We start from the raw sequence: 17739 nt of genomic DNA, 5'->3' as shown, positions 1-17739 counted from the left end.
TAACCTCTTCTAGGGACAGATTGCAATATAGCAAGATTAGTAGATGTTTTCTGTATTTTGAGATTGTCCTGCAATGTATTTCCTGCAATTCTGAACTGTGTCACTTTATTCATTGAGTTATTGAATATTGTCTTATTCTTTTTATTGTTTATTATTAAATATATTTAAAAACCTTTTAATTGTGGCTGGTTTGTTTATTTAATTAAGACAAAAAGTATTTTTTGTCATAATGCCTTGTTTTGTATGTAATTTGCACTCGTGATGCTTACTTCAGTAATTGCAACAGGCAATTGTGAAATTCAGGAATGCTTCAAACACTTCAAGCACGAATGCATTGAGATGTTCACAGACTAGCTTACATAGTCAGTTAACAGACAGATACCTACTGGGAAAGGCCACAATCAATTCAATATATAATAATTATATATACATATTGACCTCCGTTTCATATTAGTTTGATGGACGTTCACTAGACTACAGATTTTAACACCCCTTTCTTTTGAGTCATTTTGCCTAGTATAGACAGCACTGACGAATAACCAATGGAACAGTATAACAAACTGAAATATTGTAATGAATTATTCAGACTGTATAATTACCAAGTAATTTTACAAATGAGTCAGCATAGTTCAATTAGGGTTACCACCTGTCCCACTTTGCGAGGGACAGTCCCTCTTTGGGCAGTTGTGTCCTGGAAAAAATTAAAAAAATGGCAAATGTCCTGATATTTTATCTGCCTAAGCAGCAGACACCTCCAAAGCAGACACCCAAGCAACCGCTACCCCAAAACAAAACACGTGCAACACATAGCTCACAAAGCCAGTGTACCGAGCAGTCACAGCCCTTAAGACTAAACAACACACCTGATACACTTGTAATAGGTGACTATCGCCAGGCACACTGATGTCCCGTACACCAGGCTGAACAAGGAGAGGGTCACGGTGAGCAGCCTGTCGGGCGCTAGGATCCGCCACAACACAAGCACTCAGGTCACTGCAAGGCAAGTACAAATATGACTCAGTCATTGTCCATGCTGGTGTGAATGACCTGAGACGCACTCCCTGGACTACATGAAAAGAGACATAAAGGAGCTCTCTGAGCATGTAGACCAGGCCGGTATGACCCTGCCCTTGAGTAGCATCTTACCCTCACCAGGCCCATAATTGAGTACAATGCCCCTTTTGGGATGGACCTTACCAGACACCTGCAGCAATTGGAAAGACCCCAAAAGTACCTCACCAAGAGGATCAAAGGGCTCAAACAGATGCCATATGCTGCCCGGTTAAAGAAACTCCAGCGCTACTCAGTGGCATACCGCCTGTTCAGAGGCAATCTGTGCCTGACGATAAAGCTATGTCCAACCCGAATTAATGGACATGCTGCACCTCAGAAAATCCAAATCCCATCGAGCTACGCACTCGAGAGACTTGAACCTCAGCACTGAAATAAATAGGACATGCTGGAGGGACAAATTCATAACCCAGAGGCTCCCTTCACTCTGGAATAAAATCCCAGTCCAGGTTAGGCAGAGTCCTCATTGACTCCCTTCAAGAGGGATCCTGATGGGTGGGAGGGCGATCGTAGGGTTACCCCCGGTATCATTTCTGTGTCACTGTTAGACAGAGGCACAGTATACTAACCTCGAAAAAGGGCATAGCAAAATAAATTTAAAATGGGTGGTGAAAGCCAAACACATTCTGGCTAGGCTTATAAATGCCCTAGGGCAGATAGCCTAGTTATGAACCTATGAACCCACCTCAGTTAGGGCAGAATGGGAGGAGGGGTAGTAATATGCTGGAGGGGTCACTTTGGCAGAGACTGTTTCACTTGTGTAATATGCTTATATTTATTAATGACTAATATTCACACCTCCTAATTAGACCGTGGTGGTGGTGCTGCGGTTGTGTGTTGCTGTCTGGTTCAATTCTCAGCTATACCATCTTCAGTGTGGAGACATGCGTGAATGGGCGCATCTTCGCTGAAGGTTGTGCATCAGGGCTGGTAACTCGCACGTAAAATCAACTACCAATCTTTAGCAGACTGGAGTTCCGCTGTGGCGACCCTAACCAGGAAAAGCCAAAAGACACTAGTGACACAACAACATTCACATCTCCTAATTGTGTATTTTCCTTTTCTACTCCACTATCAGACAGGAATTAAAACTGGTCCAAATAACAGTGTATTCTGTATTTATCCACAATTCAGTTTTATCCTGCAGCTATTTCCTTATTGTCATTCAGACACACACATTGATTACTCTCATCTGTTACCTCCATTTTCTATGTCCTGTACCAAAATTCTTCCTACCTAGTGGAACTACATTTACGTGCCAAATACAAACATTTTGTTATAAAATAAAAGTAACTATCCCCAGAACATTGTTGTGGTCCAAATGACAAGAACCCCTTCCCTCCAAAAAGACTGTTTGTACTCTATCAGAAACGTTTGCAATATCAACCTGAAACAAACATCACACTCAAATTGCTTAGCCAACTTTACAATTCCCACAAACAGTAGAAATCTATCCGTTAACACTGTATTAGAAAAAAATATTAATGTTTTGTGTCTTGTCTCCCACTGTCTACTCTTCTTTTTCTTTGAGGTTACTTTATTTCTTCACCCCCTCCCCTTCTGTTACAGTACATTCATTTCCATCATCGTAAGTCTCATTAGCCAGGACAGAAGAGAAATATGATGCTTACTTTTTGGCTTTGGCCACACACAAGTTAAGTAAGGACAAGTTTGCTTAAATATCCTGTTTTACAGAAAGAAAGCAGCCCTTTATTTTTTAAGACACAACTACGATAACACATGAAAAGTTTGATTATCGAGGTGTTTTAAATTTTCACTACAAACAACTCCACATTACCTTCCCAAACCCAAGTCCAAAAATATTTTCTGAAAACTGTGCACAGCTTTACAATGTAGTTGTATCAATTATGCCGAAAAACAATGCAAATCATACAACCAAAAAACACACAAGACTTGCAGGAAATGATACATTTTCTTTTTACTACTTGTTTTATGCTTACAGACATACTGTGTACTATAACTAATACAATCATGCTCCCTGAATCCATCAGTCCTGTAATTCTTTCCCCTCTTCTCTCTGCCACATTGCATTTGACAAGTTTAGTAACAGCACAGTCACAGATTCTATCATAAACAATCTTTTTTTCCCCAGAGACTAGAAAGCTGAAGCATGTTTATTATACTGTACATACAGTTGCTGTGTCCAGCAATCATGACCACTCCCACCAACATCCACCCCATACCACAAAACCTGACAGGGCAAGAAATCTGGTAAACCAGGTAAAGCCTAATAAATGAAGTGGAAAAAGCCCCAAAAGGACACATTTTAAAACTGCTCTTATCAACTTAGATTAGAAAGTTGCAATAACAGGATTTGAGTTAGGATGCATTTTCTGAAGGATATGAACTCTAAAACTCAAGTGTATGTCACCATTTAGCTTTAGCCGGCGACTTAATCCTCATCGATTTACCAGAAAATGACAAATTTATAGAGGGGAAAAGACTAAAAATAAGACAAACAGACATTCTACGAACATCTGAACAGATGAGAGGGGTCACCACCCTCTCCTCCTGCACCAATTGCACCCCCTCCCATAAGCAAAGATAAATTAACACACACATTTCCTTGAAGGCTTCCATTTTACTACACACGCTAGCTAGAAAATTAATTGTTTTGAACCTTAGCTCGAACTCTCAATATAAGGAGAACTTTTCATAAGACTTCAAGACCAATGCAGCCTTAGAAAGTGCTATGATAACTATGCATTGCCAACTGTAGCTTCTGGGGCATTTTGAGTTCATCTTGTTCTGCAGGAGATATAAATTGAATGCAAGCATGGTTATTTTGCCATAATCTTTTACATTACAGAATATCTACAAATCCAAAGCCATGTTATTCAATCCTTATTCCATTGCTGAATATAGACCCCAGTTCCTTTCTGTTGTATCTCAAGACAACATACCAATTTCACTGTAAACCACGTTAAACACGTGTGCATGGGACTCACTCTATCCATGAGGATGATGTTTTTCTGGCTCAAAAGTTACTACCAACTAACTTTCACACTCACACACACACACTCACACACACACACACTCACACACACACACACTCACACACACACACTCACACACACACACACACACACACACACTCACACACACACACTCACACACACACACTCACACACACACACTCACACTCACTCACACACACTCACTCACACACACTCACACACACTCACTCACACACACTCACACACTCACACACTCACACACACTCACACACTCACACACTCACACACTCACACACACACACACACACTATTTCCAAACCCTTGGCCTCCAACTGAAGTCTCTTTAGCTCCAGATGGATTTTTAAGTCCGACCTATGTGGAAAGGTTGAACTGTCCATTTTCTGAGAGTTTTACATCTCCACAGCCAGTCGGATTGTCCTCGATGTTGCTGTTCTGTGATGCAGCTGTGCCTAAAGCTGCAATCATGTCTGCTTTAGTCAGGTTAACATACACAAGTCCTTTAGTCTGGCACATTTCAGCCAACTGGCTCCTTGTCAGCTTGCCATACTCCTCTGCTGACATGCTTGCCTGCTCTCCTGACTAACTGTGGATTTGGGGATAGGGTAGAGCAGTGAGGCAAAGTAGAGCATAGCGAAGCAGGCTTCCCATCTTCAGATCAATTACAGTCAGTTTAGAACAGTGGACAACTAAAGTGGTCCTTAGAGTGCAAGGTTACTCCTTTGGGGGGGAGGGGGGTCACAACCACAGCCACCTTCCAGCACAGAGCAGACATGTACTTGACTAGTACAAGAAAATATGCAGCTTGACTAGTAAAAGATAATATGCAGCAAGGCTCTTCATGTTAAACTTGCTTACAATGCACAATAACAAAATCCTCAGTGATAACTGTTGGGAGTCGGGTCTTGCAGCAAACAAGTTAACAGAAATGGACACAAAATGTATTCAAGAGCAAATTCATCAAAGGCAATGCAAGTTTAAGGTGCCTTAACAAGTGCACACAGCTGTTGAGTGCTGAATGCAAATTAGCTAATTCTGCATTTTCCCACATAACTCATTTTAGGGTTATGAAGGAGAAAGTGCATATCCTAGCATTCACTTGACTAAACACAAGGCAGAAGAAATAACCCAAATAAACCTAAACAAAGTAGGGTGTCAGTCTGTCACAGGATGCACACAGTCACTCACTCTCTCTTGATACAAATGCACACCTATAGGCAATTTGGGTAATGCCAATTCACCCAAAGCATCTCTTTGGAACATGGGAGAAAACCAGAGCACTTGTCACAATCTGAAACACAGGAAGCACATATCATATAAAATATGTTCAAAACGCATCCCCACCTAGGAATCAAACTGAATAACCAAGTACTGTAAGGCAACAATGCTAATCAATGCACCACTATCCTATCCAAGTACAATGTCAAGAAGAACAATTACACTACATACGGCAGAAGCAGCCACATAGCAACAGCTAATTTTAGAAAAAGGAGTCCTACCTTTCAGTGAACTGTTACTTACATTTTCTCACTCCCTGAATATGCCAGACTCGAATGCTTTTCATTCATAATGATACTACACATTATTCAAATGCACAGTGAGATCACAGCCACACAAGTCATGTTCTCTCATTTTCAGAGCACTGGTCGTTTACCTACACCTGTGCACATAAAAGGGAGTTGGGAGAGAAGTTTCTCATGGTGGGTGGGTTACAAAGCTGCCTCTCAAAAACAATATTGCCCACAATTTCATCAGGTGCTTTTTACAAGTCTGAATCATCTGGTTTGATGTTAGCTACTTAGGATGCCTCATAGTGGAACGAAAACATTTTAAGAAAGAAAGCACTGAAAAGCCAGATCGTCTTCTGCGTGGAGACATGCATGAATGGGCGTACCTTCATTGAAGGTTGTGCATCAGGGCTGGTAACTCGGCACCTAAAAAACAACTACCAATCATTAGCAGACCGGATTTCCGCTGTGGCGACCCACAACTGGGAAAAGCCGAAAGACACAACAACTCTCTTCATATTATAGTAGAGCTAGCCACAATCCTAATCAGCGCATGTGCAAACTTCTCTAGCAAGTGCACAACTGAGACTTGATAATGAATTTTTATATCCACTCTTGTTGGAAGGTACCTCTTTCAAGGTAACTACCACAGAGGTTTTAACACCCTTTGTATGCAGGCATAATTAGATTGTCATGGAAAATTTCAGTTGTCACTAGCACCATGCTACCATAAACTACTTGCAGGATTATTTTTTTTTCCAAAATACTTTCAAAGACAAATTGTCTGTGATATTGTTAGATAAAGCACTATGTTTAAGTGTACAGCACAAACAATATTTTCAGACTCCTCATCCGTATTACCACCGTAAAAATAAGAAAATGTAACAGTGTGGTATGCTGATGAAAATTAAACTTAAATTGACATTATGTAATAACATGTCAAAACATTGCACTTTGTTGCTTTAGTCGGCTGTCAAAGTACAGTAACAACATTTTACAATGCTAATTCAGTGTGTGCGTCTTGAACTTTAAATACTACCTGACATTCCAGAGATTTAAAATAAGGTTAGAAAAGCTTTTTATATATTATTAAAAAATCACAACGTGAGGAACACCTTGGTAATAGATGAGCTGAAGGCTCATTAGATGACAAGTTGAGACATACAGCTGTTTTGCACACAGTGTGGCCTCCTCATTAAAGCATATGGGCAGCTCACTTATCTCAGTTTGTGCTCTTGTACTGTTTGACAGAGTTACTTATGGTAAAAATGCATGAAATCAGTAACTACTCAGCTTGAAATCATTTCCATTATATCTCTCAATCTGTTACCTCAGAAATCAATTGCAAAGTCAAAAGATAATGAAGGCAATGGCCATTAATGATTATTTTTAAATACTGGCACTGTTGGACATTGCTGTATGAAAGGTGCGTTTTTAGTCTTCAGATAGCAGTAGCTCACAGCCTTGTTACAGTCCTGGTTTGCACCCAAGATGCACAGGAAGTTAAGGGCAGAGTTATTACAATTAACAATTCAGATGACCTTTCGTTCCAGTGGTATGCTTTGTAGCTGACCTGATTTGAAAGAAACCCGAGACAAGGTTTCTGTCCATTCCACGTACCAGTATTACCGTCCTAGTGATTGCCATTTATCCGTAGGACACGGTTCCTCTGAGAAGTGAACAGTTACTGCATGAGGTGGGTACATCAGCAAGAAATGCAGTTCTACTTGAGGAAATGGAACCGATTTTTCTAAGCGACAAAAGTGGCAGGTAGATGAAGAACCCCCCCCCCCCCCAAACACAGGCACACATCTGCAGACGGTCTGTACAAACGTGAGACTGACCGCTGAACATCAACGAAGTGCCACCTCACTCCGAGTCCCGTCCATACATGCAACCTTACTCACCCAATTAGTGACAGTTAAAACACTGGCAGCCAACTTCCTGCAACAACTGAAAGCTCAGTATCCGCTACCTCCGCACACAGCGCTGTTTCCTCTTCTTCATCCTTCTTCACAGCTCCGATGAACGGAGGAGCGAGCTCCAGGAAAAGTTTCCCAAAAGTTTAGACTAGAAAACCTGCTTCCAGTCATATTTCACAGGATGTGGGTAGCTGCAGCAGAGGAGGAAACACTGTTTCACAGCCGGTGGTGTGAGGAAGCCGACAGTCTGTCCCCGAATACCGTCTGCGGTACCCACCTGCTGAGTTCCTTGTGTCACAGGTGTGTTAAGCTGGAGCAGGCTCCGAGGAACAGGTGTTGCGACGCACTGTGCGGCCGTGCACCCCGCTGGAATGTGCCGACACACCTGAGCTGCCTCTGTCTGGAAGCGCGCACTGGCAACTCAGCACCTTGTGTTTGCTGTAATATTATTATACGCTCGCAATAAGTTACAGTGAGTGGTCCCACCTCTGTGGTGTGGACAGTGCAGCTGTACAATAAGGATACAGCAGCCTTATAAGCAACAGATGGTAGTGCGGGGGAGACGAGGGGCAGGAGTGGGACAGCTACTGGAAACACCCAGGTAACCTGAGGGCCATGCATGGCACAGTGAAGTAACAACATGTTACAGTCGGGTAACTCACTAGGTGTGTGCAGATTATGGATCTTAATATACACCCACACACACCTGCTGCTAAGCACAAATAGATTGACAGCTACACTTAGAAATCATGATATTTTACTCTGCTTCTCATAGGTGCTCCAACCAATGTAATACAGGCATACTTAACTTACTAGTTATCTAGCTAGCTGAATACCTGCGACTCCCCCTAAAAAAAGAAACTGACGTACTTTTCTTTTTAAATCTACTCATCCTGTTAGTTAGAAAATGGTGTCCATAAATTTACACACACACACAGACATAAAACTCATCAGTGCTTCATATTCTGTTGCTTATATAACATTTTACAGTAGTTTATGATTTGAGCAGCTGTGTGTTATTTTTTTTTCTTTCAGTTCAGTGTTTTCATGGAATGTGGAGCGCTAGAAGTTTTTAATCAGGTAAATAATAAAACGGTACATCGATCCTTTACAATAGAATCAATAGAACACATGCTAGTGCTGCCACTTTTCTGTTTTCACTATTAGAAAGCAACTCTTCACCCCTATTATTAGAAATGTACCGAACAATGAACTGACTAGTAACATTATTGTACCAGAACATTTTACCATTTGTTACACAACTTCACCAAAGTGAGAGAAGTTATACATTAGCGATTATTAGCATATCATACTGAAAAAGGAAACAAAATATATGATGACAGTATATTTTTCTGGAACTCATAATAAGGAATGCCATCCATTAATTTGGTGAAGATAATATCAGGTCCGACCTAATTGCACTTCTGCCTTCATACTGGATACATTGGAAGGAAGCACAGAAATACAAAGTAAACCTTTTCTTTGCTTTTTTAATCTAACTAACTTCAAAAAAACACTTTCATCTTGTAACTTACCTTTCGTTAATGTAGTCAGTAGTCGGTGTGTACACAATTAATAGATCCTCTCTCTTCTACGGCTATGCTACGATCTACGCTCCTTCCTGCAGCTTTTCTTTAAAATAGCCCGAACTGTGTTTTCAAGATAAGCATACCAGCGCAAAGACGCTGGTATGGGAAAAATGTAAAAGAAAGTTGGCGCGCAGAAGAGCAAAACTACGGACGGTAAACACGCTGAACAAGTGAAATTAAATTTAAATTTAAATTTAAGGGTCGCGGGCCGCATGGAAGAGCTCTGAGGGCCGCATGCGGCCCGCGGGCCGCGGGTTGGACACTCCTGTTCTAGGGTTTGTAGGTGTCCTTGAATTAATATTTACATCAAAAGGAGACAGCTTTATTACCTGACCTAACTAGCGAGAATATTAAATGGGGGGGGGGGTGCATTGTTCTGTCATGTTCGAGACACTAGCAGACGTATTAACTCACTGGGGTCCAGCCTGTTCAGCTGCTAGTGGGCACATGAACTAGCTGGTCCAGGGTGTTGGTGTTAACAAGTCCAGAAATCTCTGGGTGTGTAAGCTTGGGGCTGCTTATAATGAGGTAGCTGAAGTCACCCATGAATATGGTGTTGGGATGGATGGGATGAGGAGTGTGTCAATTGCCTTTAAGTGCTGTGGTTTTCCTGGGTCACTGAGGGGGACCTATAGTTTGCAAGGATATGGGACCTTACTTATGGAGATTTCAACATGGAGAAGCTAAATTCAGACATGCTGATGGACCAGCCTTGAGGTGCGTTTATTTTAATGTAGGCAGACGCCTCCAATTTTTGCCCATTCCTGTGCAGTAGCTGGTCTAAAAAGTGTGAAAGGCATTGTAGCCCTGAATTGCTCTCTGCAGCTTCAAACCACATATCCATGACTGCACATGCATCTACATTTTCAAAGGTAAGGAGAGACTGCAGGGAGTGGAGTTTCTTGTTCAGACTCCTGGCACTGAGCAATAATACCTTCATATATTTCCCTGGTTTGGTACAGCTACGTCAGAGGGTTCATCTCACTGACCATGCCAAAAAAAGGCAGTATAGGGGTGGGAAAGGTATTAGCCAATATTTGAAATCCTTTGGGGACAGGTGCAAACCCCGGCAAAGCAGTCTGTCTGTCAACCATGTCCTACCAGGCTGGCAAATATAGTATGCACTTCAAATGACATCATACTTGAAGCCAATTACTTTACTTGTATTGTGGCATCATCACAAAGAGAAGGTAGAATGCTGCAAAATGCTAGGTTCATACCAGTCTGGGAACAGTCATGTCTATTCATACAGTCCAAGGAATGCCTCAAGTAATTAACGCCTACATGGACTATGATAGTCATATCTGCACATGGGGTTAAGTGACTCGCATAAGAGTTATATGACAGATCCTGGCCCTTAAAAGGCAGCCAACATTGACTCTCTTGGATTAGCCTAGTGAGCTAGATGTCTGCAAGTCTCGCTATGAAGTCTACTGTTACCAGAATACAGAGTTGTTTACTAGTATGCCTTAAGGACTTAGAGGGTGACACATCATAGGAAATGGTAGTAGGAGTCTTGTTGGGCTGTTTTGAGAGTGATGTTTTTCTTGAAGTTGCAGGTGTGTGTGTGTGTGTGTGTGTGTGTGTGTGTGTATACGTACGCACACACTCACGCATGAGTATAAAGTGTATACGGTGTCTTTGTGGTTTGGGAAGATTAGAAAAGCCTTTGCATATGTGGGTCTGCATGACTGGTCTGTGCCGAGTGCTTTTAGGAGAGAACCTTGCCGCCAATGACACTGTTTAACTACATCTCTCACATACCTTTATTTGTACGTTTGAGGATGAGATGGTTGTCAGTGTACATATGGCAACTGCTGCATTGTACCAGGGTGATCATTTCCACCAGGCCAGTTGTGGAAATAGTGGGGACATTTATATATATATTTATTTTACATTTGTTGACCGGGCTAGTCTAACTGGATATATGTCCATTTTCAGTAGAGGCCCGGGGAGAAAAGCTCCAAGCACTAGCAGTGACAAAGAATACAGTATTTAGTAAATAGTCAAGTTACAGTACATTGTCTGTGTTGGCAAGAACAAAAATAGTAATAAGTCATTTAGTAGGTTGAAGTTAATATCAATAACAGAGTGATAAACAAAGACAATAATATACATAATTTTTTTTTTTTTTTTTTTTTTTTTTTTTTTTTTTTTAGATTACAAAGTAAGCATCAAAGAAATAGCATGGAAGAGAAGTGTAGAGAAAGCAAAAAGGGGAATAAGATGTCAGTCAGGGTTAGAGCATGGACAAAGCCAGTTTGATTTAAGATGTTCTTTAAGATGTTTTTTAAATTGGAAAGTATCTTTAGGTCCTAGATGCATATTTTAAAGGGTGACAGTTCACAGCTTACTAGTTTGGTTCTGCAAGAGTGTAGATTGCTAAAACATCTTAAAACTGCCTAATGGTCAAGCACAAGGGTTACTTCTCAACATGCAAAGTAGTCATTTAGTGCATCGCTGGGGATTTAGGAAATTATAGAGTTACTTCTTTAGTGACTTAGGAAATTAGACTGGTAATTATTTAGGAAAAACAGCAATTCTAGGCCTCTATGTCCACACATGCCACTGCCAACCGCCACTTCCTGATGAGAAACATCTCACAAATACAACAACTTTATACAGGCAGAAACAAAGCTCAAACAAATTAGCCTTCTGGCCAACAGCAAGCAGGCACTTGCAAGTTTCAAACAGCACATCCCAGCTCAGAACTCACCTGGGCCTTCACTACTGCCACTTGGGAGCAGATCAAAGACTTTCTAAAACAAAAAATACTGTATGGGGCCACCAAGAATGCAGAAACAACCAATTTAAAGCTAGTAGACAGAAAATGTAGGAAATCAAATAAAAATGGCCAGGGCATTGATAAATTCAAACAAAGAGCAAGGACACAGTTGTTAATACACAGATTATCTGAAAGTCGGCAGTAAATATATAGTTCTGGCTGGGTCTGAATGCAGCCAAACACTTGAGATATGTCAGTAAAAACAGGTTTAGAGCATGGAATCTTCATCAAACACAGCATAGTTTAAACAACGTAACTTTAAATATCTGAAAAACAGTGCTGAACAACCTTTTCAGGTACATAAACATCTACGTTCCCTGTTCTATTCTGAAAAGCAGGCCCAGCCTTAGGTCAACTGGTGCCCCAGGCATAACTGCTCCATAGTGCCCCCCCAACAAACACACACACCACCAGGTGTCCCCAACCTGGTTTACCTACACTATCCAGATTACTTTTTTCCTTCCCTTTTCTCACAGTTTGTCTTAATCTTCATTGTTTCCTGTATTCATTCAACATATGCCTTGGAATGTCTTATCCAGCTGGGTCTGACGACTGTTAACCAAGAGTCTGTCAGTTTCAAGCTCTGAAAGCTAGGCTAGCAGAGGCTTATGCCTTCCCCCAAATAGGCCGTTGAGTATGCTACTCTCCCAGTCGTTGGGAATGGGTTTCCTGGCTGAAGCCATACAGGATCACTTGCCGGAATCCAGGGACAACACTGCTGATTGGTTCTTACAGAGAAACTTGCATGAATCCTTAAGCTGGTAAAAGCAGTCAGGTTTCCTAGTTGCAGAAGGAAAAGAATTTGGTTCCAGAGATCGACTAACAATTACAAATTTTATAACTAGAAGAATAGTTAAATCCTTTGGCAATGAGAGGCCCATTAAGTGCTATATCTTAGAGGCCTATTAAATGCTATATTTTAGACTGGCCTCAGAATACTCCTTGGAGTCCCACTGGAACTCCTCCATCTTATAAAGGGCATCGCCAAAGGAGAAATTCCCTGGTGGGGGAGCACAGGAGACTATGTCCTCAATGTCAGATCTTAAATGGGGGGGGTAGCAGGCCCCTATATGCCAGCTCATGTACCTCTGAACCTGGGGTGTCAGGATTCTCCGTAAGAGCAATTTCCATCCTTTTCTTCTTACTAGGGACACCTAACACCTCAAAAACTTCCAAACCTAGCTACCTGGACTTTAAAAAAGCTGAAAAGTCCTCAGTGAATTGGAGCTGATCCCGTTAACAAGACAGCTACACAGGCTGTGCCTTGGATCTGCTTCACAGGTACAGGTCTCAGAATTTCCAAATGAAACTGCCTTACAAGTCTTTGTTTGTAGGCAAACGCAGAAACCTAGCCTTACTTTCCCCTGACAGTTTTTAGCCCTTATATTTCGCGTATGTTTGGACATTTACTTGTTGCCCTATCCACGAGGGGCATGGGTGCTAAACCAGTAATGAATTTGCAGTTTCCCATCCATTTGTCCAAGTTATGCTTTGGATGGAGTAAGAGAATATCCTCCACTATATGTCATGTGAACAGTGTTGCACAGAAGAGCTATTTTTTTTTTTGCAATAAACAGAACATACTGGAGAGATAGGTATGTATGTTGCAAAAGAGATCGAGGTCCCTTTAGCGGGTGTTCACACTACCACTAGACTTGCAAATGTGTAAAAGGTCTGGGAAGACAGGGTCTGTGAGTCTCTACATGTGAGGCAGGGGTCACCTCTTAGTAGCCTGTAAGATACCAAGTAGAGGGACATGGCTCAGACAGTCTGCTTAGTTTGTGAATTAGACCCTTGATTTTTTTTTTCAGCGAGAAAGCTTTGTGGTTACTCCAGCTGTGACAAGTGTTTGGACAAGTATATAATATCCAATAAGGAATTATATTCAATGATCGACCTGAAAAGAGCAGAGTACAGTGGAATGATCACATCCCTGCAGACCAAACCCCAAATATAAGCTATGCAATGAAAAAGTACTTCCGTACAATAGTGGATACAACAACAGTTCATAAGTCAACACAGATCTGAAAACCTCTGATTATGGGGTCAAGTTTCCAGAGTGTGTTGTCAATGTGATGGTTACAAGGGGAGTCATGCTTTTTGAAGGATGTGACTGCAGTATACATTTTTTGGCATTCAGTCAGTCCATGGTTTTGATACCAACTACTGGTTTGGACAATGCCTTCTTGGTGGATTTTGGTGTTCTCTGGGAAGTTTAAAATGGCACCAAGTTTACAGTAGTCAGTTAACTTATATTAGTCAGCCATAAATTCTTAACATCTGCTCTGAACTCCAAGAAGTAAATGCCAGAGGAGTGGGCCCAAGGAATGAACCCTGGGGCACACCACTAGTCACGGGTCTTTTGAGGGAGGTATAGCTGCTCACCTCAATTTCCTGGGTTCTACTTGTGAGGCAGTTTGTTACCCAAAGCATTACATAGTAGTTTACATTTAAGTGGGAGAGTGTCCAGGATACCAGAGGACGGGATGGTGATGAATACCTTTACAAGGTCTATCTATGCAATGTTTACATATCTGCCCTTATATACTGCATCAGTAACATTTCTGAAGTCGACCAGGTCAAGTAGACAGGATCTGCCCTTTATTAATCTGAACTGGATTGAACTGAGAATCTGTAAGTTACCTATGTTTATACTTACTAAGTCTATAATGATCATTTCCCACTGCATTACAGATGGGGCTGGTCAGGCTTATCGGTGTATACCAAGACCCATTTGATGCCAAACCTTTGTGCAAGGGGATGACATTTGCATTGTTCTGGTTTGTCCTTCAGCCACATGCTGCCTTCCTTACATTCTGCAGTTTTGTTGGAACTGTATTCTTAGCTCTGCCTTTTCTATAACCCCTGTTGTCTTGCTTAGTGTCCCATGACTGTACTTTCTGCAGCTTTTGACCCAACAGTCCCCTGCTTGGTACCACTCCAAGTTGAAATTTGAATCCTCTTTGCCTCCCTCTCCCCCAATTACATGTTTTGGTACAGCGTGTAGTACACCTTTTTAAATTTGACCCTTCTAGTCTCAGGATGAAACAACATCTGAGTTTCCTGAAAGTATTACAACAAAGAAACAAAAGGAAGAGAAAGAAAAAAAACAGATGTTTAAAAAATGGAATAGAAGCACACACAGCCAGAATGATTCATCTCAAGATTAGACTCTTCCAACATGCCCTAATCCTTGATTGATGCTTTGAGTCGGTTATCCTTCTGTCAATGTATTACCTGATTAACAAGCTCGTTCAGGTTATTCTTTAGCACTTTGTGATATTGCTTTATTCCCCAAAGTCTATAAGCAAGTTTCATCTTGCATTCATCCTCTGAGAAAGGCATGGTCTTCAACATATTCCCTACAAAAAAATGAGACAAAGCAGGAGTAAGATGTAAATAAAACATTTCTGATGGCATCATGACTCAACACCTCTTACATTATAAAAAAAATAAAAATCTCGATTAACTTCTAGCAAGGCACACAGATAAAAATGAAGGTCACCATCTGCAGTACCTCAAAGAACACAACCCTTGTGAAGTACTTTGCGAAAAAGCATTACAATAAAACTGATCAAAATTCAAACAAACAAAGATTTGAAAAAAAAAAAACAACTAAAGTAGTATTCTAAACACATTTTGATATACATCTGAAGGAAAGACTATTACTGAGATTATAAATCAAATTAAGAATACTATGTACATTTCAGAGCAGCAATAATAATTATATATTAAGGAGGAAGGGCATAAGGGACTCAGGCTTAGAAATCTGCACAAAGATAAATTCAGTCAAATCGAAGACTTAACATGACAGACCATTCCTTGTTTTTAATATAGTGGCATTCCACAGTACAGGAAACCCAATGAAAGCAACATCCTGATCAATATTTCTAGACTCTGATCAATATTTCTAGACTGTGAAGTAGGAAGATAAAGCTATATTTAGCCAAGTCAAAGAGGATAAAAGGTTTTAAAAAAATAGTAATCCTGTAGCAAAGTCTGTCAACAGCCTAAAGAACAGAACTAATGCCACAGAAGGAGAGTGCAATTTAACATGCCAGGTATAAGCAAATCAATTTCACCAAGTATTTTATAATAAGTGAAATCAAAGTTTCAAAAATAACTCTGGAGTTGACAGGACTTCTAAGATTCTGCACACTGAGCAACATACTGATTAGAGCTCTCCCAGTGTGAAAACAGAAACTTTGGAAAACAGCCAGTGAAGGTAATTTAAGAAAAATTCAGTTACTTGTTAGTCAACACATATCTGAAGAAACTGCTAGAAAAATATCGACTAGAAAATGAGAAAGAAAAAGAAATAAAAAAGCCTTGCAGATGATCAGCAAAAGCAGTTCAGATTTCAGCCTCAGTACAGGAAATGGCTTCCAGTAATGGGGGGGTCCAAAGGAATTCAAGTATGTTTAAGTGAGAGGCTGGAGAAATGCATACAGTGAAATGACAAAAGGCTGGAAAGAATAGAAGCCTTAAAATAGCTTCTCAGATGAGCCACTTAAACTGCTGAAGTGAAGAAGACTGACTGATAAGACTTCTCAAGAAGAAAGGTTTTAGAAAAAACATAGTAAACAGACCACACAGAGAAACATCTGAGATTTTCTGTTTTATCAGAGAAAGTAGAAGAAACAGATTGGATTAAAATACAAACAACTGGACTGAACTTCTAACGCAGGACTGGTTAACTGAAAAAGTACACTGCATCTACGCTCCAAATCCGTCCACGAGAAAAAAGCCAAAGCCTGTAGTAGTTGGTAAATATGCAGTTGTATCAGTAGAAGCAGCTGCTCTTACCAAAACTGTGACATAAGGGTAAAGTATTATCAATCAGGGATACCAGGCGTTAGTGGAAAATTATTATTCCCTGTATACCAGGCAGAAGAGAACTTTTCCCTGCAATCAAAGAATGTTGATAGGCAGGTGCGAGATTCAAGTTGCTATATCCAGCTGACTTTGGAATTGTTTCTTTCTTTTTTTTTTTTTTTTTGAAAAGAGGAAGGATTTTTTTTGATGAAGAATAGGCAGTGGAGAAGATGACATTTACTCAGCAAATTTAAGTATTCTGCATGTCATTCTTCCAACAAAGGCACAACCCAAGGATAGAAAACACAGCTGTGTAAATACCATAACAGTAGATGTTTGAATGATCATGGCTGCTGTAGCTTTAGCTATATGTGTTATACTATGCTAAGCATTACACCTGGAGAAGGAATCCAGTTTATAGTACTTGTAAAACTGTGCAAAGTGGTCCAAGTTGCTTCTTCTAGAAAACTTCTATAATCCAACTCTTTACAAAAATCAACAGATGAAAACAAGGCCCTAGTAGAATGAGCCTTGACCCTGCTGGGAGCTGCCTATTGTTACACTCGTCACAACAAGGCAACAGGATATCCTTTTTCCTACCTTCACAAGAAATTAAAAGCTGATCAGATATCTTGAAAGATTTTGCTCTGTCAAGGCAGTGGCAGAGATGTCTGTGGACATCCAAGGTATAGACAGAATATCCTTACTCAATAATACATTTAAATTTGGAGAGAAGACAAGCAGTTGGACAGTTTGGATACCCCTTTAAGCATAAAAGAAAGATCAGTTTTAAGGAAACTATCTTTGCAGAAAATAAGATAGTGTTGACCCACCATAAGTGCTTGCAAATCTAATCTTCTTGCAAATATCATAGCAATGAGCAACACTGTTTCCCATGTTAACTTTAAATCAGCCCGATGAATTGGCTGAGATGGAGCAAGTGTTAGCTTCTCTAACACAAAATTAATAAATAAATAAAAAATGTGTGAGCAAACCAAACACAGACTCCAATAAAAATATATAATTTTTTATTACAAGATGTAGCATTTTGTA

The 17739-nt window shown here is 40.5% G+C and overlaps 1 protein-coding gene across 3 annotated transcripts in view; it reads right to left on the bottom strand.

The window, feature by feature from the left end:
- LOC122789915 overlaps positions 1-17739 on the bottom strand; it is a 931531-nt gene that overhangs the window by 854146 nt on the left and 59646 nt on the right. For all 3 annotated transcript variants that reach the window (XM_044057371.1, XM_044057370.1, XM_044057372.1), the window contains exon 2: positions 15109-15233. In XM_044057371.1, coding sequence (XP_043913306.1) covers positions 15109-15228 — 120 coding nt within the window. In that variant the 5' untranslated portion in view covers positions 15229-15233. The remainder of the gene's footprint in view (positions 1-15108; positions 15234-17739) is intronic.

This window comes from Protopterus annectens, chromosome 15.part0 (genome assembly GCF_019279795.1).
Source record: "Protopterus annectens isolate FY-2018-M chromosome 15.part0, PAN1.0, whole genome shotgun sequence".
Lineage (NCBI taxonomy): Eukaryota > Metazoa > Chordata > Ceratodontiformes > Protopteridae > Protopterus > Protopterus annectens.
Note: the sequence above shows the minus strand (reverse complement) of the source record. Positions and strands in the feature narration are given on the sequence as shown.